This window comes from Thamnophis elegans, chromosome 14 (genome assembly GCF_009769535.1).
Source record: "Thamnophis elegans isolate rThaEle1 chromosome 14, rThaEle1.pri, whole genome shotgun sequence".
NCBI lineage: Eukaryota > Metazoa > Chordata > Lepidosauria > Squamata > Colubridae > Thamnophis > Thamnophis elegans.
The window spans coordinates 18868165-18892804 of record NC_045554.1 but is presented as its reverse complement, the minus strand read 5'-3'; the positions used below and the strand labels follow the sequence as shown (position 1 = coordinate 18892804).

Genomic DNA, 24640 nt, shown 5'->3' with positions numbered 1-24640 from the left:
ATGGAAGCTCAGGAGGGCTGTGTGTGGCTATTCCAGACTTTGTTTTCGGCCACAATGGCCTCTTGCAACCCTTGGTCAGTGAAAATGCAGCCCAGGAGCCCGTTTTCGCCCGCAGAGCCCTCAGGCCTGCGCAGCAGTAGTGGGCTTCAGCCGGTACGCCCCGGTATGGGGGTACCGGTGGCCGCTGGGAGCAGCGGCCATCGTACAGGAACAGTGCTTTGGAAGACCCATTCACCCTCCCATGTTCCTTACCTGCTTTTAAACCAACTGGGTCATCTGTGCACGTGTGTGCTGTGTATGGCAACCTCTGCAGAGCAGCTGGAGCATCGCAGGGCGGTGGGTACACATGCGTGCGCTACACACGTGCCCGAGGTGGACGTCTGGCCCCGTCGCAGTGTACACTGCTGCACAGGCGCCCCCAACACATATGATGTAATGCTGCCCATGCCCCCTGGCCATGGCCCCCGTGCCCCGAAGGTCAAACACAACCCTGCTGCGGCCCTCAATGAAATCGAGTTTGACACCCCTGTCATCCAGTGAGAGACTTTTTAAAAAAATCTTCCAATATACCGTATTTTTCCGTGTATAAAATGATACTTTTTCTTTAAACTCTTGACCTAAAAATGGAGGGACGTCTTAGACATGGGGGGCCTAGAGGAAGAACCGCAGTGGCGAAACTGCTGAGCCACTCGAGCGAAACTTCCAAATGCAGAGAGAAGTTAACAGGTTTCCTCCGATCATGAGCCTTAGGTAACGGACGTCAGCTGATGCTGAGGAGAGCATGTAGCCGGGGAAGGTCCGCTGAAGGGAAAGATTTGTGCTTTTTACACAAATGTGGGAAGGGAAAAGAACAGGGATGGGGAAAGTTTTCTGGACACCCCCTCTGGGATCTAGCCACTTCAAGGTCCACTCACTTGAGCACTTTGCTGCCGAAACTTTCCATGTTTCGTGGGTTGCCGAACTGATGCTTGCGATGATACGGGCTGAACCATCCCTTGATGGAGCTGCCGTGTGAGAGAGAGAAAAAGATTGGGTGAAGCTTGGACCTTGCAGGTGAGACAAGAAAGTCCGTTGAAAGAGGAGATGACAGCAGCCATGAAGTAACAGCAACAGCATTTAGATTTATGGAAGGCTGAGTCAACCTGGAGCCGGTCAGGATTGAACTCCTGGCTGTGGGCAGAGTCAGCCTGCAATGCTGCATTGTAGCCACTGTGCCACCAGGGCTCGTAATCCTAGCCTCTGAAGGTTATGGCTCTCTGTACCTGTCCTTGCCACCCCAACCCTTAGGTACCAGTAACAACAATAATTTACATGTGTATGTGCATCTGCACGCACAAACCAATTTAAATAGGCTAGTTCAGTGTTTTATAACCTTGGCCATTTTTTAAGATGGCTGAACTTCAACTCCCAGAATTCCCCAGAAGCTTTTTGGATTAGAAGTGAAAGGTTTTCAAGGAAAAACCAGGAAAAACCAAGAGAAGTCCCAGTTTATGACATTTGCAATTTTCCTCTTTTGTAACCTTCTGACAAGCAAAGTCAATGAGGAAGCCAGATTCACTTAACAACCATGTCACTAATTTAACCACGGCCACGATTTGCTTAACAGCCTGTGGCAAGAAAGATCGTAAAAAACTCACTGTCTGGCTTAGCCACAGAAATTCTGGGCTCAATTGTGCTTGTGAGGCGAGGACCAGCTGAAAACAGAGCAGGAGGTCTAACCAGAAAGAAGCAAAGTTCCTCTTAAGAACTTTGGAGGAAATGTTAGAAGCAGTTTAACACAGGGGTGTCCAAACTTGGGAACTTTAGATGTTGAGAAGCCCCAAACCAGGGCCCACTGATGGAAGCTGCACCCCACTTCCTTGCCCTCCAGAATGAGGGGCAGCTTAGCCTTGGAGGGGGGGAGACGACAACCAGAAGGAGACTAAGGGGAATCAGGGGTCTGCCCAACCCACCTCCCTGGCCAAGCCAGTGCTGTGGAGCAGCAGGCCCTTGTGCTGCTGGCACCTACCTTTCATCTTCCAAGACTTTGCTGACTGAGTCCTTCAGCTGCCCATCTACTTGCTCGACCAGGCGGTAGATATCGGCGCCCGGAAACGCCCCCGTTCCTTCACTGAGAAGACGCAAAGCAATTTTCAGCAGCCGCTCTGGGACGCCAGCGGTTGCCTCCCGTTCTCTCCAGGGTGGAAAGTTAGCATTTTCACGGAGGCACTGAAGAAGCACCTGCTCCCACCCCCTGCACACCTGCGCCGGCCATCATGGGCTCCCTTGGCAAGGGAGTACCCTTGGGCTAGGAATGGCTGACTTAAAAACAGACCCCTGTAACTACCCTGTTTCCTTGAAAATAAGACCTCCCTGGATAATACACCCAATCAGTCTTTTGAGCACATGCGCTAAAATAAGCCCTCCCCAAAAATATTGCAACACAGCAGCAGCCATGAGGTGACCACACTCGCCTCCTCCTGCACCTCAAAAATAATAAGACTTCCCCGAAAATAAGGCCAAGCGCTTATTTCGGGGGTCAAAAGAAAATAAGACCCTATCTTATTTTTGGAGAAACAGGATAGGTAGGTAGGTAGGTAGGTAGGTAGGTAGGTAGGTAGGTAGGTAGGTAGGTAGGTAGGTGGGTGGGTGGGTGAGTGGACGGACGGACGGACGGACGGACGGACAGACAGACAGACAGATGACAGAAGATGGAGAGGTAGGTAGGTAGATACCCTGTTTCCTTGAAAATAAGACTTTCCAAGATAATAAGCCCAATCGGGCTTTTGAGTGCATGCGCTAAAATAAGCCCTCCCCCAAAAATAAGCCCTCCACGAAAACATTGCAGCACAGCAGCAGCCATGAGGTGACCACACTCACTGCCTCCTGCACCTCAAAAATAATAAGACCTCCCCGAAAATAAGACTAAGCGCTTATTTTGGGGGTTAAAAGAAAATAAGACCCTATCTTATTTTGGGGGAAACAGGGTACCCCAACCCTGAAAAAACCAAGCCTCCCCCCCTTCACCCCTTTTGTGTACGCACCAGGTGTTCTTTTCCAGGTGCAGGTTCTGGAAGCCAAGGATGGCCAGGACTTTCTTTTTGGCAGCGTCTGTGAAGCCTCCTGGGGAAGAGAAGCAGTGCAGGGGGGTGAGGAGGGGGCCAAGGGAGGGAAAGGGGCTGCCCCAGGGGCCGCCCGGTCACCTGCCTGGCCTGGGGAAGACGGGGCTGAAAGGGGTGCAGAGCCCCATGGGTGCAGCTGAGGGAACACGTCTGTGCTGTCCCTGCACACGGACCTCTCTGCACACAACATGGTACGGGTAGTCCTCGGCTTACAACAGTTCATTTAGTGATGGGTTCAAAGTTGCAACGGCCCTGAAAAAGGTGACGTGTGACCGTTTTTCACACTGATGATTTTTTCAGCATCCTCGTAGTTTTGCGATCCCAATTCAGACTCCAGGCAACTGACTCCTGTTTGTGACCCCTTGCGGTGTCCCGGGGTTACGTGATCCGCTTCTGTGACCTTCTGACAAGCAGCGTAGACGGGGAAGCCAGACTCACTTAACCACCGTGTGACTCACTTAATAACTGCAGTGATTCGTTTAACAGTTGTGACAAGGAATGTCATAAAATGGGGCAAAGTTCACTAAACATAGTTTTTATTAAACGTTTTTAACTGGGTATGTCGAGTTTAATGAAAAGAAGGACTAGGGGACACATGATAGCAGTGTTCCAATATCTCAGGGGTTGCCACAAAGAAGAAGGAGTCAAACTATTCTCCAAAACATCTGAGGGTAGAACAACAAGCAATGGGTGGAAACTAATCAAGGAGAGAAGCAACCTAGAACTGAGGAGAAATTTCCTGACAGTTAAAACAATTAATCAGTGGAACAGAAATTGCCTCCAGAAGTTGTGAATGTCCCAACACTGGAAGTCTTTAAGAAGATGTTGGATAGCCATATGTCTGAAACAGTACAGGATTTCCTGCCTAGGCAGGGGGTTGGACTAGAAGACCTCCAAGGTCCCTTCCGACTCTGTTATTGTATTGTATTAACTTTAAAAATGGGGGGGACACACAAAAAAAGAAAAAACGAGACAAACGTAACAATATAAAATAGTTGTACAGCCTATCTGTGTTGCTTAACAGCACAAAACTTTGGGCTCCTTTGTTGCCGTAAATTGAGGAGTGCCTGTAATCTGCCCTCCATCTGGCAGCCCAAACAAAGAGGAAGCAGGAAAGTGGGACGCAGGCCGAATGCGGGAGGGCGGGGAAGGCAGGCTGCAGGTGGGAGAGTCCAGTTTAAATGGGCCCTTTGCTGATTGTGACTTAAGGAAGAGCACTAGGTAGATGCATCTGGAGGGAGGGGGGGGCCTTGTGCTGCCCCCAAGCAAGAGGGGAGAGTCCAGAACCATTTTGGCCCAGATCCATCCCCGGGGAGGAAACGAAGCCTTCCCTCTCTTCAGAGAAGAATTGGGGGCCGGGGGTGGAGGGGCTGCCTCTTCCCTGGACTTTTGTCCATCCAACTGCCCAGGTCACTTCTGGGAGGAAGGGGCAGCAGCTGAGCATCAGAGGGTCCTGGCAGAGTCCTGGAAAGGAGATAGCAACAGGTGCCTTCCTGGTATGTCACCCCAACATGGGAATGAGATTTTTTGACCCCCGAGTAGAGTCCAGTTGCAGCAAGCCCCCCTCCCCTCCAGATCACCCCTCCTTGCTCTGTTCCTCTTCCGCCAGTTGTTCTGACAGCTCTTTAATCTTTGCATCTGTAATCCTGACTCAGATCGGACATCGCACGAAGCCACAACCTGCCTGCGTGGAGCTAACAGCTAAACTAACCTTGGCTGGGTTAACATGACAGAGAGAGGCAGGAGCCAGGCCCGAGAGCTGTGATGGGCGTAGCTGGGAAGACGGTCAAATTTTCTGAACATCTTGCTAAGGGATCCCCTCTGTCCATTAAGCCTCAAGACACAACAAACGGGCAGAAAACCTCAACCTGCTCACACCCAGAAACCCCTGTCTACCCATATGCCAGAAACGGGATTTTACAAACCAGAGTAGCTACGTTCTTTCACCAGGCTAACCCTGGCTCAAACCAGGCATTTTGGCCTCCTGGGAGGAGAGGCAGGACGCTCACTTGATCTGTTTTAATCTCTTTAGAGCCAAAAATGGGCCCTGCCTATCTTTCTGGTGACACAGTCTGAAAATTAATTATGTTACACACACACACACACACACACACACACTCAGAATCATTTTTAACTCTTCATATGCTTGTGATGAAATTATTTAAAGAACCCCTCAAGTACAATGGGAAGGAAAATTTCTCCCAATCGAACAGAATAAAAGCTTTTTTCTAAGCGACAAAGACTCAAGCATTGCATCTCCTTCCCCCACAAGGGTAGGGGGGCTCCAGCCCCCCTTCTGGCAGGGTATTCATAGAGCAGCTGGAGGGAGAGGACAAACACCCCCCTCCTCCCCCCCCCCCGCTCTGGCATCTGTAGAGGACGAGGCAGCTGTTCTTCAAGGCACCACTTGGGGGCCCCAAAGTCCCACCAGTGGGAGAGACTGCTAGAGAACAGGTGTATGGATACCCCCACACCACACCCTCACCCAGTCCAAGCAGCCAATGGTTTGCATCACATCCGCTGGGTGGATTTCTGCAACCTAAACATGCTAGAAATGCTGAAATCCCCTGCTCTTCATTAAAGTCCTCCATCAAGATCAACTAGGATAATTAAAGGCCTCATATGATTAAGGGGTTTAATGAGGAAGGGCTGCTGCAGGAACTGGGTATCGCCTGTCTACAGAAAAGAAGGACCAGGGGAGACAGGATAGCAGTGTTCCCATATCTCAGGGGCTGCCACAAAGAAGAGGGAGTCAAGCTATTCTCCAAAGCACCTGAAGGTAGAAGAAGAAGCAACGGATGGAAACTAATCAAGGAGAGAAGCAACTTAGAACTAAGGAGAAATTTCCTGACAATGAGGACAATGAATCAGTGGAACAATTTGCCTCCAGAGGTTGTGAATGCCCCAACACTGGATGTTGGATATCCATTTGTCTGAAACGGTATAGGTCAGTGATGGTGAACCTTTTTCACCTCAGTTGCCAAAAGCACTCACGTGCCCACCCCCATAATTTAATGCTCCCCTGCACCATGCCCCCTGCGCACACATGTGTAAACTACCACCCCCGCTGTCCCGTGTATGCACACACGGCTTTCTTGGAACCTGGGGAGGGCAAAAATGGCTCCCCCACACTGGATGCCAGAAATGGCCTGTTTTCCAACTTCTGGTGGGCCCGGTAGGTCTTTTTTTTGCCCTCCCTGAGTTCCAGAGGCTTCCTAGGAGTCTGGGGAGGGCGAAAAACGGCAAACCGGAAGTCCATTCCTGAATGTGCACTGGAGCTGACAGGGCAACGCCTCACATGCCCTCAGAAATGGCTCCGTGTGCCACCTGTGGCACGCGTGCTATAGGTTTGCCACCACTGGTACAGGTTCTGTTGCTTGAGCAGAGGGCTGGACTAGAAGACCTCCAAGGTCCCTTTCAGCTCTGTTCTGATTGATATAAAATCTTGCCCACCTTCCCCCTCCCCACAAATGCCCAGGCTCCCCTCTCACCGTTCACCAGGGTCTGCAAACACACGGCCAGTGAGGGAATCCCGACAGGCAGCAGCTCACACAAGGCAGAGTAGTGGTCATACCTGCACAGAGAATAGGAGGAGGTTGCTCCTTTATGACCCATTGGATCCCCCTTTTTGCCTATCTGGGCAGTGGATCTCCTCCTCCTTGCTGGCACTGCAAAAAGCAAGAATAGGGAGGAAGGGGAAGAGAGGAAGGCTGCAGAAGGCCTCCTTTCTCTTTTGGGTGGGGAATCTGAAAGGCAAGAGGGGATGCTAAGTTGCTGTGACCTCAGCTTCCCCAGAAAGCAGGAGGCAGAGTCCAGGCTTGAAAAAACTCCTTTTATTAAACGAATGTAAATTCCTCTCCTTCACCTTCAGCAAAAGCCTGGCAAAGAGTCTTTCAAAGGAATATTTATGACCTTATCTAGCTTGGAAAGCTGCTATGTAAATATTGTCCAAATGAGGTGCTGTGCAAGGAAAGTCTGGGCACAGAGTCTCTGGGATTCACAGACAGATCTTCACACTCCTTTTTTTTAAATTTAATTTTATTTTTGTTACATAGACAACGTAATCACATAACAATAGAAAAAGAAAAGCAAAGGAAAAAAAAAGGAGTGTGAAGATCTGTCTGTGAATCCCAGAGACTCTGTGCCCACTCCTGAAATGAATCTAATGATCGAACGAATAAATTGTTTCCTGCAAAAGCCCACTCCCCTTTCGATCCTCTTTTATTTCCTATGGAAGGGTCCAATCACTCCCAAACCGACCCTGATTTCTGAGTTGTTCTTTTCTTCTGGCAGCTCTGCACATGCGCACACTGGGAACAGGCTCCAGCTGTTCGTCTGTTGAGCTCCAAAGGCAGCTGATCACTGCCAGATAGCCCTGGCTCCCTCTCTGCCCTCGTCCGAGCCTTCCCCAGACTCCAGAACTGGCCCATGCTCCTCCCCAACTTCCTCACTGTCCGACTCTGCTGCCAGCTCCACTGGTGGGCCACAACATAAGCCTGGGTATTTCCTCTGGGGAGGGCAGTGGCATAAGGCGTCCCTGAGCTCAGCATCCAGAGCCCCTCCCTCTCCAGTCCTCCCTGGAGAGCTAAGCCAGGATGTGGGGGGAGCTCCCAGTTCTGCCTCTGCCAGGCTTAAGCTGGGGAAGCGGAAAGGGAATCCACCTCGTCTAAAGCTTTGGCAGAGGGCACTGCTGCCCCTGGGGATGAGCCTTGAAGCCAGCCTGGGTTGGAGAAGAAGGCTTCCCCTCCAGGGGAAGCAGATGGAGGGCTGGGATTCCTGGGAGGCCAAATGGCCATTTTCCTCCTGTAGAATCTCCCCCACCACCCCTCACCCCCCATTCCACTTGCCTTTGCCAGCCGGTGAGCACGATGCCCTGGAAACGGATGGAGGGCGTCTTCTCCATGGACTGGATGACCTTCAACCATCGCAGGTGGTTCTGCAGGTGGGTGTTTAGGGGGGTCCAGGCCTGGGCGGGGCCCGTGGTGCCTTTGAAGGCGCTGGCAAACCAGATGGTTGAGAAGCCGCACTCGGCGTATTTTTCAATGTACCTTCCTAGAGTAAGGACAGAGAGGCAGAGGTGGGTTCCTGCCAGTTCGGTCTGGTTCAGCGGTTTGGCGGCTGGGTTGCTGGAACCAGCAGCAACCCAGGCCTGCCACGCCCCCAAACTTGTTCTCCTATGGGACGGCCATCTTGATTTTCAGTTCTGCACATGCGCAAAACAGTTGTAATTGCACACATTTATTTTTTCCCCTTTTATAACATTTTGCGCTTGCGCAGACCTATTTTTGTGCAAAAGCGCACGTGTGCACTGAACTGGCAGTAATGCCAGGAGCAACCCACCTGCCAGGCTTGCCTGGCTCAACACCCAAGAAAGAAAACCCCCAACTCCAAATAATTAGAGAAAAGGTACTTTTACTGGATATGAAATGAAAACAGCAAAAGTGAAGCAAGATCTGAGGCAAAAAAGTGTGAACGTGTACATATAAATTTGTACATATCCCTCCCCCCCCACTTATCCCAATCCAATGTCCATTCTCCAACCCCCAAGGGTGTCATGTGGGGTGCGTCTTCAGGTGGCCTCATTCTGCTGGTATGCAGAGACAGTTGGCCTTGACCAAACCCAAACCCAAGCCCTCAGCATGCGCAGAAGATGGTGAGAACAAAACTCCCTCTTTTAAGATGTTTCCACCAGCACGATTCCCCTCCCAAATGTCATGTGCCCCTCCCTCCCCATTACTATGGCAGCCGATAGCAAGCATGCGAGATGGAGGCTGACACCACCCCTGCAGAGTGGGTCATCCATGCTCCAGGCTGCTCAGAACTGAAGAAGTGCCCATGAGCCCTCAGGGACTTTCACTTTTGAAGTGACATCCAGGGCTTCCCTTTCTCAGACATTTCACAGGGAGGCGATTGTGAGGGATTCAAATTAGGGGACTCCTCCCTGTGTGCCAACTGGGACACAAAGGGATCCTTTCCAGGAGCAAAAATGCCTTGTTTCATTCACCTGCTCAACCTCCCTACACACCCTGCAGAGACACGAAAGGCGAGAAAAGAAAAAATGGGAAGCCAACCTATTTGCTGCGTATCGAAGTCTGGCGCGTAAAACCACAGGACGGGAGACGTGTGTTTGGCAATGCCGGAATCTGAAAGACACAGTCTGTGGATGAAGTCGCACAGGGGACTTCTCCAAGTCCATCACCCTGAACTAAGAACAGAAGCCCTGCAGCCGAGGATCGGGTGGGTGATTTTCCCACCAAGGGGTCGACTCCCCTTGGCAGCTTCTCTCGGCACGGGGTCTCTCCTCTGCCCACCCCATCCCCTCCCTGCTTCTCTTGAATGACTGAGCAGCTTCGCGCATGTGATGGCCTGTCTCTCCTGCTCTCCTCTATGACCAGCTCCGCCCAGCCTCCCCCAATGTTTTCCTTGCGGAGCCACCCCCTGTGACAGAAAGGCAGCTCAGCAAATCACGGCCACAGACCTCATCCCACCGCCCAGGTGTGCAGGGACAGTCCCGAGGAAGACCACTGCGAGACGGGCAAGGCTAACGCCAGCAACAGCCCAGGAAAGTCCCAGGGAATGGCACTGACCTTGGATGGCTGCAACGCCAACCTTCCGCAGCATGTCGTCCCAGAGCAGCACCTGCTGCCCCCAAGGCTGGCTGGCGATGAATTGCACCACCTCCCGGATGTGGTTCAGGTACATCTTCCCCGCATCGCCACCGTTGCGACTCATCCAGTTCTTGGAGTCCAATCCTTCGCCCAAGTGGAAGACCTGCAAGGCCAAAGAGGGGCCTGAGCAGTGCGGAGTGGGGGAGGGGGAGAGGGGGAGAAGGATCTTTTCCCCAGCAGGCTTTGCCCTTTCATGGTGGCTGAAGAAACCATCCTAAAAACCATCGTTTTGAGGTGGGTTGAAAGGTGGAAGAGTTCCACCTGCACTTGAGAAAGATGGGTCTGTTATCAACCTTGAAGCCATCTTGAGAGCATCTTCAGGGCTGCCACAGCTGGACTGCTTGGAGCTGTGGGAAGGGGCAGAGCGGGGAGTAGAGATAGCTGGGGACGTGTAGCCAAAATAAAATTCTTTCTTATGGGAACCAAGGACACTCTCACCAGGCGTTGGGAAGGCGTGGACTGGAACTAACTGACTCTTGACTGTGACCTGATGGGACCATAGGATGGACATGTAAAGGGGGGAGAACATTTACTTTTAATTTGGGTAGGGGAAACCGCAGGGCTTTGGAATTTTGCCAGAGATGCCAATATGACATGCCCAATTAATCTATTCTTTGAGGAACACTCAGGCCTCAAGAGTTTTGTTTGAGTTGGGTCTGTTACTTGGAACCCCGACAGCTCTTCCAGACAGAAGTTCCCAAATCAAAGAAGAGAAGCAACCTAGAAAGAAGGAGAAACTTCCTAGCAGTGAGAACAATTAACCAGTGGAACCGAACAGAAGTTGCCTCCAGAAGTTGTGGAGCCCTCCATCACTGGAGGTTTTTAAGAGGAGACTGGACAGCTACTTGTCTGGAATGGTATATCAAGAGCCGAGGTGGCGCAGTGGTTAAATGCAGCACTGCAGGCTACTGCTAGATCAGCAGTTCAGCGGTTCAAATCTCACCGGCTCAGGGTTGACTCAGCCTTCCATCCTTCCGAGGTGGGTAAAATGAGGACCCGGATTGTTGGGGGCAATATGCTGACTCTCTGTAAACCGCTTAGAGAGGGCTGAAAGCCCTATGAAGCGGTATATAAGTCTACTGCTATTGCTATTGAGAGTCTCCTGCTTGAGAAGAGGGTTGGACTAGAAGACCTCTAAGGGTCCCTTCCAGCTGTGTTATTCTGTTAAGGGCTTCCTCCAGCTTGGGCTACCAAAAGGCAGAGTGTATTCTCGTTCCATACCGTCGTCTACAAGCCCAGGACCTTCTCCTTGGGGGCACCCCCTTCCCCCCACCCCCCACCCCATGGCTATTAAGCCCCATCCTGCTTCAGTTTCCTGCTCAGAAGTATTAAACAAGTCACTGAATGGATGTCTGCCAATGCTTGGGGGAATGATTAACTTGGAAACTCAGAAGCAGAGATATGCCCAACTGTTGTTTTTAACACATCGAAGAGGCTACTTTTAGTAACAGACAGGTCAACATGTAACCTTGAACACTTTTCTAACAGAGCTGATCTCAGCTAATGCTAATAGCAGGATGATAAATAAGCATGGCTTGGTTCCCAAATGTTCTTGAAATTGCTAGAGTTGCAGAAATAAAATAAAATAAAAATGTAGGAATCAGCTTTTTAAAAGAAACTTTCTTAGAAATATGGAGTTTCTTCTTTTTTATGGCTCTGTTAAATCTGATTATAACCTCCCAGAGTATGTTTTTGAATGATCTTCTGTAATGACAAAAGCAGATTTTATCTATTTGTGTTGTGCACAAAGGGAAGATCTGTCAGAATGCCAACAAAACCTCATCCGTGTGTGACACAGAACGGTGGAAAATGTTATGTGCTGCTTTGCTATGTGCCTAAATTCCCCAAAGGGCTGCTGGAGAAAAACATCTCTTGAAAGGAAGAGGCAGAAAATCTGTTACTTAGTGGGAGAGAAAGAAGTGAGTTCCTTCTAAGGATCCTGAACTGGGAAAATATCTGGGAATAACAGAGCCGAACAGAAGAGTTGGAAGGGACCTTGAGGTCTTCTAGTTCATGCTCAGGCAAGAAACCCTATGCCATTTCAGACACATGGCTGTCCCATCTCCCCAAAGTTATTACAGAGAGAAGGACACGTCTTGCTGCCCCAAAATGTTTAGCTGCTTTCAAGTGGGAGAAAGCAGGAGTCTCCATGAAGCCATTTTGGACGCCAGGTAAGTGCAGGGTGCAAGAGGAGGCCCCGGGAGAGTGATAAACAGGCCTCCTGGAAGTTCCAGAAGTGCAGAAACGGGCATGTTTCTGGCCTCCGGAGAGCCTCTGGAGCCCGGGGGAGGCAGCTTTTGCCCTCCCAGAGGCTTCAGGAACGCCTCCAGAGCCTGGGGAGGGCGAACACCCCCTCCCCCGCTGTGGTGCAGGAGGCCGAGTGGGCCATGCCCACCATGGCCATGCCCACCCAGCAACAGAGAACCAGTTGCTAAAAACTTTCAATCCCACAACTGCCTCTTTGAGGTTCCAATGCACAACTGTGGCCCCAGTCAGGTTGGCATGAAGAATCTGAGGCTATTGGGGGGAGGGGGGGAATCAAAGTAAAATAGATATATTGAGTCCCACAGATATTTTCTGGACCTAGCTTAAACCCGCCACAGAAAATGGCTCTTTTGTCCATCAAATGTTGGCAACATGACCTTGAGGCATGAGGTTAACATAGGGAACAAGGTTGGGTTTGGGACATCGGCTGAAAATTGCACCAACTAATATAAGATCAAACTTTCATGCTTGCAGGGCCATTCTTTTAGCAACCAACGAGGGGTGAATTCCTCCCTCTGCCAAATTGTTTCTAGACAAATGCAGTGTCCCAAGGGAGGGGGATTCCCAGCCATGCAGCAGATTCTCTCCCTCTATGTACCTCATCGGCCCCGATGTGTACCCAACTGGAGTGGGGGTGCCTGCTGAGGACCTGGGTGAGTAGGGCCTTCAGGAGAGCCAGGGTCTCTGGCAGGTGGGGGTTGAAGCTGTTGGGGAAACGTTCTACCTCACGCAAATGCCGGTACTTCTCATGCTTCAAGATGAACTGCAAGAAAGAAAGAAAGAGAGAGAGAGAGAGAGAGGGAGAGAGGGAGAGAGAGAGAGAGAGAGAGAAAGAAAGAAAGAAAGAAAGAAAGAAAGAAAGAAAGAAAGAAAGAAAGAAAGAAAGAAAGAGCTGTTAGCCATGTTTTGGAGGAAAGGACCTGGGGATGAGGCCAATGTGGCACTCACAGGAGACAAGGCTTGCATTCAAGGCTAGAAAAGATACCAGCCCACCAGAAGATTGTTACTCATGGACCGATCACTGGAACAACAAAAGCCTAGAAAGGAAATGCTCCACCTGACTCTGTGGTTTCTTCCCCAAATCCCCAAAACTTTAACCTTAGACTGTCTACTGTCGACCTCACCCCATTCCTAAGAGGTCTTTAGGGGGCATGCATAAGCCCACCAGCATGCCTACTGTCCCTGTCCTAATATTCCCTTGCATTCTTATTCATTTCATGTATTCATAATCATGTTTATACTTATATTTGTTATCTAATTCATGCTTGATGAAATGAAGTTAAATAAATAAATAAATAAATAAATAAATAAATAAATAAATAAATAAATAAGCCAAAACAAAACTTCTTTTGCTCATTAAAAGGAGCAGGCATCATGATTAGAAGATTGAGCAATATTGACATTGAACGAGAACCTAAATACTCCAGAATATCTACAGCAGAGTTTCTCAATCTTGGCAACTCTTAAGATGGGTGGAGTTCAACTCCCAGAATTCCCCAGCCACATTGATCCAGAGCAAGGGGGGGGTGTCTCTCCAACCTTGGCCCCTTTTAAAACATGTGGACTTCAATTCCCAGAATTCCTTAGCCAGCCAGCCAGCCAAGTTTAGAAACCCCTGATCTAGAGCAGATACATTACATTTCTGTTGAGCACAAAAAGTCTACTGTAAGAGGAGGCTTTGTCCCTGCACAGACAATAATTGCAGAGCCTATTGCGTTACGGCAGGCCAATCTGCCTATTGAAAGTCCTGGGTTACCTAAGGTGGCTTAGAGACGTTCCCAGGAGGAAGTGCTGAAATGAAATTGCTCAGAGACACCCTGGGTCCCACCCACTGACAGTTTCCAGAAAGAGACGTGTTAAAGTTATGGTTGCCTTTCTTCTCTTATTTCTGTACCCACAGGTATGGGGAAGTGACATTTTAGGCACCACCTTGGACAGGTGGCCTGAGAGAAAATCTTCTCCCACACACGATCTTCCTCACCTGGGTCTCTTTTACACAGGAGATGTTGCTGGACTTCATCTGGGGTTGTAAAGAGAGGCGGAATCAGGTTCCCTGCGTATGAGGGCCTCTGTCAGCATTGACTTCATTTAGTAATCAGGAAAGAAACCACTGAAGTTAAATTCAAAAATAAAAACCTTCCCTGGGTTTGGAGGTGCTGCTCTTGCATTTATCCCCTCAGATTGGGGAATCGGGTGTTGTCCCTCTGCTTAGAAAGCCAACTTTGGTTGTTTGCTAAGGTGCGCAGCCCACCTCCAGCAGGGACTGGCCAAACCAGGCCTGAAAAGTAGCTGGTTGTATCTCCCCCAACTCACTTTCTTCAGTCAGGGAACCACCAGTCTTATTCACTGGCCAGAGCAAAATGGGGTAGGCGGTGGTGGGATTCAAATAATTTAACAACCGGTTCTCTGCCTTAATGACCGTCTGGGTGGGCATGGCCAGGGGTGTGATAGGCAGCACTCAGCCTCCTGCACCCCCGTGGGAACAAAAACAGGCTCAGGGGGCAACTACACTCAAGCCGTTTTAGGCATAGGCGGCCTCTCTGCACTTACCTGGGAGCGTGAGGGGACTCCTGGAAGGGGCAGCCAGCAATTTAACAACCAGTTCGCCCCAACCAGCTGAATCCCACCACTGGGAGTAGGCCCCCTCTTTGGTTTATGACTCTATTGGGCAGAATTCAGGAGTCTTCTAGCACCTTTTCCAACTAGCAAATTTTATTAAATGGCACATATGCTTTTTGGTGGGCCTATTTTTACCTGCCTCGCAGCCAGAGTATCTCATAAGGTAGACTTTGTACAGTGTGATTTTCACTGCGGCCCTGAATGGCCCACAACTAATTCTGAGAAACTGAGACAGAGGGAAAAAACTACCAAGTGAAAATCAACAAGTGAAATCAGAGAATGTGACCTATAAAACCTACCGTTGTGGAATCAAGGCAATTTAATAAAAGAATCCGCCAACTGAGTTCAAGTAATGCCTGGTTTCGATTTTGCGGCTGGACATATTATGCAAGTCCAGCCCATTCGGCTGAGTTGTTGGTTGGATGGATTGCATAAAACCAGAAAGAAGGGTTAATTCTCTAGGCAACTTCAGTGTGCTGTGGAAATGCCAGAACAATTTGTTGGCCACGGCTGAGCCGCAACCACGTGTCCTCCTTGTCTCCACTGGAGCCCATTCAACACAAGCCTCATGTGCAAACATCAAAGAGAGGGACTTTGGTGTGTGTGCAAAACCACAGAGGCCAGGCCTTGCACATTCCTCAAAACCACAGAGGCCAGGCCTTGCACATTCCTCAAAAGTCCACTGGGAGTAGGCCCCCTCTTTGGTTTATGACTCTATTGGGCAGAATTCAGGAGTCTTCTAGCACCTTTTCCAACTAGTAAATTTTATTAAAAGGGGACAAATTAAGGACAGCCGGCCACTCCTACCTCCACGTGCCCGAAAGTCTGCACTAAGGGGATTATTTCCAGTTTATTGAGGTCTGCCAGCTCCTGGATCTTCGTGATGTCTTCTTCGCTGTCAAGAGAGAAAAACAGCCGTCAGCACTGAGCCAGCCCTGCCCGGATCCCAGCAGGGACGAGAGGGGGAGGGAGGGGGCCGGCTAAGACCACCCAAAGGGACTGCTTGGCCCACCTCAATGAGATGCTCTGGCCTCTGGTAGCACATCTTGATGGAGGGAGGGGGGCACGTCAGAGACCCAACCTCCTGTTCCAGCACAAATCCATGACAGCTCAGGGTATTCAAACGGGGCCATGAACCCAGGAAAGAAATGGGGTGAAGAGAGGACTGTGGGGTGGGTGGGGGGCACCACTTCCATTTGCAAAAGGTATAGCCACTTGCTTTGGATATGCAATAGAGCTATCGGTAGATAAGTGGCAGAAACTATGGGGTAGAAATGTTAAACTGACTATGTCAACTGCATAGAAAGAAAACTTGTATAAAATATTTTATTCATGGCATTTTGCATCAGCAAGATTGGCTAAGATGTATAAAAATAGATCTGCTAAATGTTGGAAATGTAATCAATCTCATAGGTTGATTTTACCATATGTGGTGGACATGCCCAAAAGTTAAAAAATTTCGGATGAAAATACATACTTGGGTGGAAAAAATGATAAAGCTGCACATTGCTTTGAAACCTGAAATATTTCTGTTCGGCATTCTACCAGAAAAATATGATAAAAAGACTAGTATCCGGTATTACATATATTAACGGCAGATAGGACTGTATTTGCTCAACAATGGAAAAACGTTGAAATAGCGTCAGATGAAAGTGTCATTAAGAAAATATTAGACCGTGCAGACCTGGATAGAGTAACGCTTATTATTAAAGATAATTCTCTAGTATTTCTCTATGTGGGATGTATTTTACGAATGGTTAGATAATAGAAATAGAAAGGAAGAGATATGAAAAAGAGGGAATGATAATGTGGAGGGAATTTGATGACAAAGATATTATGTATTAATGTAACTGTATGGATATATAGTTATATTATTAATAGTATTGTGATGAATATTATAACAAGCATGTGAATTTTGATTGTTTAAAACTCTGATACCACACTGTTCAGTGGAAATGGAAAATAATATAAGTAAAACAAATAAAACATGAAAAAAAAGAGAGCCACTTGCTAACCCTGGGCAGGCCAGGTTGCAAAGGGTCCTTCAGAGGTGAGTCAGTTTTTTTTAAAGAGAGGGGAGGGGAGACCTGACCCCCCCCCACCTGCACAATTTCCACCCATTTTTCTCTTTAAAATTCTTCTCAAATCCACACATGAACAGCATGCCTCGAAATGCAGGCAGCTCTGAAAGGGTACTAGCTGGATGCGTGTGACATGCCTCCCACCTTGCAGAAAAGAAACAAATAGATTCCCCCAACCAAACCTCTCCCACCCCTTGAATCAACCAAAGGAATGGACTGTTGGCTTTCCGGCTACTTATTAACCCAACTCGGGCGATTGCACGGCCCATTGTGAAACACCGATGCCCATGCACCACTGAGAACATGGCAGATGAGCTCTGGGTTCCCCTTCTCCTCCCCCCTCCCATTTCGGCGACTCTAGACACAGTGCATGAACTATTTCTGAGCTTGAGGATCTTCAATTACCCGGAGGAAGGCCAGATTCAAGCCTGACCTAGCTCCTCCATCTCCCACCACCACCACTAGCCCTTGCCAAAGCCCCCCACTCTGCCTTACCTGTAAGCATAGGGGGACCTGAGTATCTCCAGTTCTCCCTGGAAGGGAAACATGTCTTCGTACTCGACCAGGACCCCATTGGCCCCCATCTTGGAGAAGAGCGGGAAGATCTGTGCACAAGACAGAGACACAAGGGTTGTGAGAGCAGCTCCGCACTGGGTAGGGGTGGGGGGAAGCAGAATCCAGCAGGAAGGGAAGAAGGGAGGCCGTCTCCTTACACCTACAACTAGCATCCCAGGGCATCATCCAGGCGTGAAATCCAGCAGGTTTTGACAGGTTCTGGAGAACCGGTAGGGAAAATTTTGAGTAGTTTGGAGAACCGGCAAATGCCACCAATGGCTGGTCCTAGAGTAGGGTAGGAATCAGTGGTGAGTTGCAGGCGGTACGCCCCAGTACGGGCATACCGGAGCCTGCCCGGAGCACCATGTACCATTCTGGTACAGAGCTCCGGAGGGCCCACCCGCCCGCCCAAGCTCCTTACCTGTCCTTTGAAGCCTTCGGTGCTTCTGAGCACTTGCATGGCACGTACAGTGCCTGCACGATGCTCCGCTGATCAGCTGGAGCATCACAGAGGCTTGCGGAGGCATCGCTGGAAAGTATGATGTGCGTGCCACATGTGCGCGTGCGCACACTGCACACATTCATGTGGAGGATGCAGGGCCCCATTGCAACCGTACCTGTTGCAACGGGATCCAGAACCCACCCCTGGTGGGAATGGAGATTTTGCAGCATCCTTCCCCTGCCACGTCCACAAAGCCACGCCTACCACACCAAGTCATTCCCTCAGAACCAGAGTGAAAAAAATTGAATTTCACCACTGGCACCATCCAAATGGAGCAGAGGTGGGTTGCTCCCGGTTAGGCAGAACCGGGAGTGGTGATTTGGCCTGGGTCGCAGAACCGGCAGCGACCCAGGCTGGCCACGCCCCCAAACTGGTTCCTCAGTCTCTTCTGTGTGCGTGCAAAGTGTGCGTGCAGCGAATTGGTACCAACCCCTGAGGAGTCCCGGCCACTTGCAGGAGACCTTTGGCCCCACTTGGCAACTTCCCAGCTTCCCCTCTTGCAACCACTTCGCCCTCAAGGGATCCCAGAAGCTGTTTTCAGGCCGTTGAACAGGCACAGCCTCTGTGGCTGGACACTTTCATTCCACACACCAAGCAGAATTTATTCCTGGCTGCAAAATCTACTTAGATAGCTAACAAATGTCTACTGAAACTTTATGTAACGATGTTTCTAGTTCTTGCACAGAGCATCTTGAGAAGTTTTGCAATCCCATAGGAAGTTGGTCAAGACATCGCAGTGGGGGATGGCCAGGAGTCTCGGTCTGCATCAGTTGTGAAATCTAGAATTTTTTCCTACCAGTTCTGTGGGCGTGACCTGGTGGGGGAGGGGGTCATGTGACTGGGTGGGCATGGCTATGTAGTCATGTGACAGGGGGTTTCAAAAGACAGAAACTCACTTTAACAATATCCTGCTGGAGCAGGGAGTCGGACTAGATGACCTCTGAGGTTAGGGTTAGGGTTAGCTGGGTTGAAAGCAGTGGTAAAATTCATTTTTTTTACTACCAGTTCTGTGGGCGTGGCTTGGTGGGCATGGCAGGAGAAGGATACTGCAAAATCTCCATTCCCTCCCCACTCCAGGGGAAGGATCAATGGTGGGATTCACCCAGTCCGCACCTATCCGGAAGAACCGGTTGTTAACTTTCTAAGCAGTTCAGAGAACCGGTTGTTGGAAGAAATCTCAATTTATTTCCCCCCACTTTCCAGGGCTAATCTTGTAAGGAAGGCAGGAAGGAAACATTCCGGTGTTGTTTCTAGCCTGATCTTTGTTGCCCTGCGTACAGAAACTGCCTCTCCCGTTAACCCTTATGACATTGTAACAGCTAAGGCGAAGTGCCTATCGATATGACTGATATTGAGTTGGCCACGCCCACCCAGTCACATGACCACCAAGCCCACCTACCCAGCTGGTCATTAGGGCAAAGAAGCGGTTGTTAAATTATTTGAATCCCACCACTGGGAAGGATACTGCAAAATCTCCATTCGCTCCCCACTTTGGGGCCAGCCAGAGGTGGCATTTGCCGGTTCCCTGAATTACTGAAAATTTCCACTACCGGTTCTCCAGAACCTGTCAAAACCTGGTGGATTTCACCCCTGCAATATGGGTGACATTCTTGCAAACAGTTATTTCTATCGTGGCCTTTTGATCGAAGGTGGTCATCCCTACACATTTGGAGAAGAAAGATAGGAAATCTGACTTGGTACTAGTTCAATAGATGTCCTATCAGAGCTCCTTCAGTCCCCTTTCACTAGTCCAGGGGTCGGCAACCTTAAATACTCAAAGAGCCACAAAAGTCCTAACTGGAAGCCCCCTATTCAATTCCGGTTCCCCCACCATAGTGTCTCCTCCTAGCACGGCGCCCTTTTTCCTCTACGTTCCCTAACCAAAAGCCCTACCAATTTTGGAGCTGACCGGAAAACCTGCCCCTTGCCATAGAGTCTCCTCCTGACGAGCTGAGCTTCCCCCCCCCCCCGCTTCCAACCAGAAACTTTTCTCAAAATTGTGGCACCAACCGGCGACAGGGAGCCACAGCAAAGGGATGAAAGAGCCACATGCGGCTCCAGAGCCACAGGTTGCTGACCCCTGCACTAGAGCTAAACAGGTCCAACAATATGACATTCTTCCAAGTCCGCCTAGGGAATGCAACTGGTTCCTGTCCTTACTCTGGTGGTCCAAACTGGACACAGCATTGCATTGCATTTCGCAATGGCATCCTTCAGTCTCCAAAGACGATGGTATCGTGCTCTGGAAAGAGGTAAAGCTGGAGTGTCCTCCGCAGAGCAGGGGCTTGGGTAGATTAATATGGAGGATAGGCTGTTACCCAAGCAGTAGATTCCCCCCCTCCATGTAGCTGAAATAATCCAATGGAATGGCAGAGCCAATACGATGGGTTCCAGTTGAGTCGCAGGAGTTACCAGAACGTGGTTGTACACAGTCAAGAACTGCTTCCGGGACTCCAGCTCTGGATTTTGCCTGGAGGTTGACTCCTGAAGCCTTTTCCAGTAGTGGATGCAACCACAAGGCAGTGGAGGTTTGTAATCAGAGCTTCCCTTCTTCTAGAAGATGGTTCTGCCGCTTGATCTGCCGTTGGGGTGCAGAGCTCTCTTCCGCCTTCAAAACCGTTGACCGTCTTCTCCTGTAACCCTGGGAAGGGCCCTTACGAGGTGCTCCCAGCCGGGCCAGCTGGGCCAAGGTTTTTTAAGGAGGTGTTACTCCTCCGTCACTCACCCTTTGTCCTGGCTTGTGACAGGCAGAGCCTGACTCTGGTGATCCAAACTGGATACAGCACTCCAAATGGAATGGGATCAAGGCAAGGCGCAGTAGAGTAGAACAATTACTTCCTAGGAACTCTGTTTATCTACTCCAGGATGGCAACTGACCTTTAACCAATAACAGAGTGGGACCTTGGAGGTCATCTAGTCCACCACCCTGCTCAAGCAGGAGAGTCTATACTAGGGGTCCACAACCCCCAGGCTGCAGTCCACTACTGGACTGCAGCCCTTTCGGAACAGGACCATGCAAGCTATGTGCAAGAGGGCTTGCACAGCTCCACTTACGCGAGCATCAGGCGCTCATGCATGAAGCTCCGTTTGCGCAAGTGGCACACACACCCAATCATATACAAGCATCCCCTCTCCCCCTATTCCCACTGAGCTGCCAAGCAGGAAAGGTTGGGGACCGCTAGTCTATACCATTTCAGACAAATGGCTGTCCAATCTCTCCTGAAAACCCCCAGCGACGGAGCACTCACAACTTCTGAAGGCAAGCTGTTCCACTGGTTAAATGTTCTCACCCTTAGGAAGTTTCTCCAGGTTGCTTCTCTCCTTGGTTAATTCCCATCCATTGTTTCTTGTTTTGCCATCTGGTGCTTTGGAGAATAAGTTACTCCCCTCAGCTTTGTGGCAGCTCCTCAACTATTGGAACACTGCTATCCTATCAACCCCTAGACTTTCTTTTCACTAGACTTTTGAATAGCTGCATCACATTACTGGCTCCTGCATTGGACAAGGATGCCCAGATCCTTTTCACTGCTCTCAACCAGGGGTGAAATCCAGCAGGTTCCAACTGGTTCTGGAGAACTGGTAGCGGAAATTTTGAGTAGTTTGGAGAATCAGTAGCGGAAATTTTGAGTAGTTTGAAGAACTAATGCCACTTCTGGCTGGTCCCAGAGTGGGGAGGGAATGGAGATTTTGCAGTATCCTTCCCCTGCCATGCCCACCAAGCCACACCCACAGAACTGGTAGTAAAAAAATGAATTTCACCACTGCTCTCAACCCTGCTCTTTCCTATTCCAAATGTGCACCCCTCCATTTTCTTTGGCAGATGCAGCATAGAACTTTACATTTCTCTGTTAAATTCCATGCCATTGATTTCTGTTCATGGTTCAAGACTGTCTGTAGGTCTCTTCACTCTTTCATCTACAGCAGTATTTCTTAAACCTTTTCCTTTCAGAAGCACTTTCCACCTTTTTAAAAGTTAGGATAACCTGAAATAGCTCCTCAATGGTGAAATGTTCATCTGATAAACAGACAAACCTGATTGGTACAGGAAGATTTCCTCACTCCAGGAAAGAATGAAACCAGATATGGGCACACGTTAAACAGGAGTCACCTTGAATTTTCTCTTTTTCCTGCAATCTAACCACCTTGCTTGAAAGGGAGTTCTTGGAAATTAAAACACCTGCAATGGTTTCATAGCTGTACAAGTGTAGATCTTTCAGATGTAGATTTTTTTCCCTTTAAAGACTGACAAATCTAGATTATTATTATTATTATTATTATTATTATTATGGGAAGAGGCGTGTGTTTCTAAATATATGTCTCCAGTGAGGGTAGTGAACTAAGAAAAAAAAAACTAAGCAAATTACACACACAAAGCTTTTTGTGTCACAAAGTGCCACAAAACAATTGTTTGTAGAACAAGTAGTTCTTAGAAAGGGGATGGCAAACCTATGACATGTGGGACAAGCCATGTTTTGGTGACACGATAGAGTTCACCAACACCGGACAACAACTGTTCTCGAAAGCACTACTCTAAAAATGAGTTTGTTTTACTTTACAGATTAACAGAATCAGAAAGGACCTTATAGGTCATCCAGTCCAACACACACACACACACACACCACACACACACACACACACACCACACACACCATGTGCCCAAGCAGGTCCTATACCATTTCTGACAGATGGCAGTTCAGTCTCTTCTTGAAAGCTTTCAGGGATGAAGCTTCCATACCTTCCGAAGGTAACTTCTGTTCCATGGGTTGATTGTTCTCACTGTCAGGAAATTCCTCCTTATTTCCAGGTTGAATCTCTCCTTGTTCAGTTTCCATCCATTATTCCTTGTCTGGCCTTTGGGTCAGAGGTGGGTTGCTCCTGGTTCGCCCTGGATCTGTCAAACTGGTAGTAGCAGCGGCGGGAGGCTCCGCCCACCTGCCCAGACGCTTTTAAGCACATGCGCAGAAGCGTCACGCTCGCACACAAGCAAACCGGTAATAAAAAAAAATAGAAACCCACCACTGCTTCAGGTGCTTTGGAAAATAGCTTTAAATAGCTGATCAGTATTTCCAACAATTTCAATCCTCCATTGCTTTAATTTTTAAATAATGACTTTTTTTTCATTTTGAATCAATGAGACATTGATGTTGAGAAATTGCATTGAGAAATTCTTTCCAGTATTTCTGATGGTCACCAGCTTCTTCTAAATTTATTCTGTCTACACAACCATGGGTTTTTCTTGCTCTTTTCATTTTTGTAAAGCTGGTTAAATTGCTTGATCCATAAAGTTCTTTTTTTCTTGGAGCCAAGACTGATTCTGGAAATTCTTCAAATGTTCCATGGGTTGATTGTTCTTACTGTCAGAAAGCTCCTCCTTATTTCCAGGTTGAATCTCTCCTTGATCAGTTTCCATCCATTATTTCTTGTCTGGCCTTTGAGTGCTTTGGAGAATAGCTTGACCCCCTTTCTCTCTGTGGCAGCCCCTCAAATAGCAATAGCAATAGCAGTTAGACTTATATACCGCTTCATAGGGCTTTCAGCCCTCTCTAAGTGGTTTACAGAGTCAGTATATCGCCCCCACAGTCTGGGTCCTCATTTCACCGACCTCGGAAGGATGGAAGGCTGAGTCAACCTTGAGCCGGTGAGATTAGAACCGCTGAACTGTAGATAACAGTCAGCTGAAGTGGCCTGCAGTACTGCGCCACCTCGGCTCTGGAAGACTGCTATCCTGTCTCCCCTGCTCCTTCTCTTCCCTAGACTAGCCATGCCCGGTTCCTGCAACCGTTCATTATATGTTGTATTTCATTTTTGTAATTATTTGACATTTCTTTATATAATAGATAACACCACATATGATTGAACTGTATTTGTTTAAAATAAATAAATATGTAAATAATTGTGTATCTTTCGTTAGGGGAGGGACATATCAGCAGAATCAAGTGAGGCATTTTCTGAATTTTTGACACCCGGAGGCCAAATGTTTCACCATCACTGTCTTAGCTGGTTGGTAATGAGGGTTAGATACAATCCCTCCCTCTGGGGTCCATTGCAACTCACCTGCTCCAGGTAGGATACTTTAGGAGCTGCCCCTTTGAGGTCCAGATGGACTAACCGCATCTGCATGGAGCTGAAATCGCGGTGGGGCAGTTTCTTCAACTCCGGGCCAGGCGCTCCGGCCGCTGCCTGCCGATCCAAGTGCCCCACTGATCGAGCCTGGGTGTTGCCTGGCTGTTTCATGTCCTGCTGAGCATTGCCCCAGAAGTGGCTTTCCCCGCTAACTTCCCTGCGTTGGTCCAGCGTAAAGCTGCAATGAGGAACAGAGAGGTGGCTCAGGGCTAGGAAAAATACCCCTGGAGTATTAAGAGTTGAGCAAGGATACAATTTAGGCAGCTCTTGCCATGTGCACGATGTGCAAAGAGACCTGACGAAATTGGAAAGAGTGTGCATAATACAGATAGTCCTCGACTTATGACCTCAACTGAGCCCAAATTTCCCATTGCTAAGCAAGTTAAGTGAGTTTTGCCCCATTTTATAGTCTTTCTTGCCACAGTTGTTAACTGAATCACTGCAGTTGTTAAGTTACTCATACGGTTGTTAGGCACATCTGGCTTTCTGGCTGACTTTGTCAGAGGTCGCAAAAGGTGACCCTCATGGCACTGTCAATTGCCAGCCTCTGAATTTTGATCCCTTGATCATGGGGATGCTGCAGCAGTTGTAAGTGTACAAAATGTTTTTCTAATGCCACTGTAACTTTGAAGGGTCACTAAACAAGTGGTTGTAAGCCGAGGACTGTCTGTACTCCTTTGTTTCCTTGTAGCCATGCTGGACAGATAGATGCCAGGGCAATGTTTC

General features: G+C 49.0%; 1 protein-coding gene across 6 annotated transcripts in view; it reads right to left on the bottom strand.

The window, feature by feature from the left end:
• LOC116518031 (hexosaminidase D-like) overlaps positions 1-24640 on the bottom strand; it is a 47274-nt gene that overhangs the window by 2571 nt on the left and 20063 nt on the right. For 4 of the 6 annotated variants that reach the window (XM_032231253.1, XM_032231252.1, XM_032231254.1 and 1 more), the window contains exons 3-13: positions 23846-24092; positions 17230-17339; positions 15461-15548; positions 12633-12797; positions 9689-9872; positions 9173-9244; positions 7949-8153; positions 6593-6675; positions 3024-3102; positions 2009-2110; positions 915-1004 (exon numbers count right to left, since the gene is read on the bottom strand). In XM_032231253.1, the coding sequence (XP_032087144.1) occupies positions 915-1004; positions 2009-2110; positions 3024-3102; positions 6593-6675; positions 7949-8153; positions 9173-9244; positions 9689-9872; positions 12633-12797; positions 15461-15548; positions 17230-17339; positions 23846-24092 (1425 nt within the window). Of the gene's footprint in view, positions 1-519; positions 802-914; positions 1005-2008; positions 2111-3023; positions 3103-6592; positions 6676-7948; positions 8154-9172; positions 9245-9688; positions 9873-12632; positions 12798-15460; positions 15549-17229; positions 17340-23845; positions 24093-24640 lie in introns of those variants that run through there. The other 2 variants (XM_032231255.1, XM_032231257.1) reach the window with 2 other exon arrangements.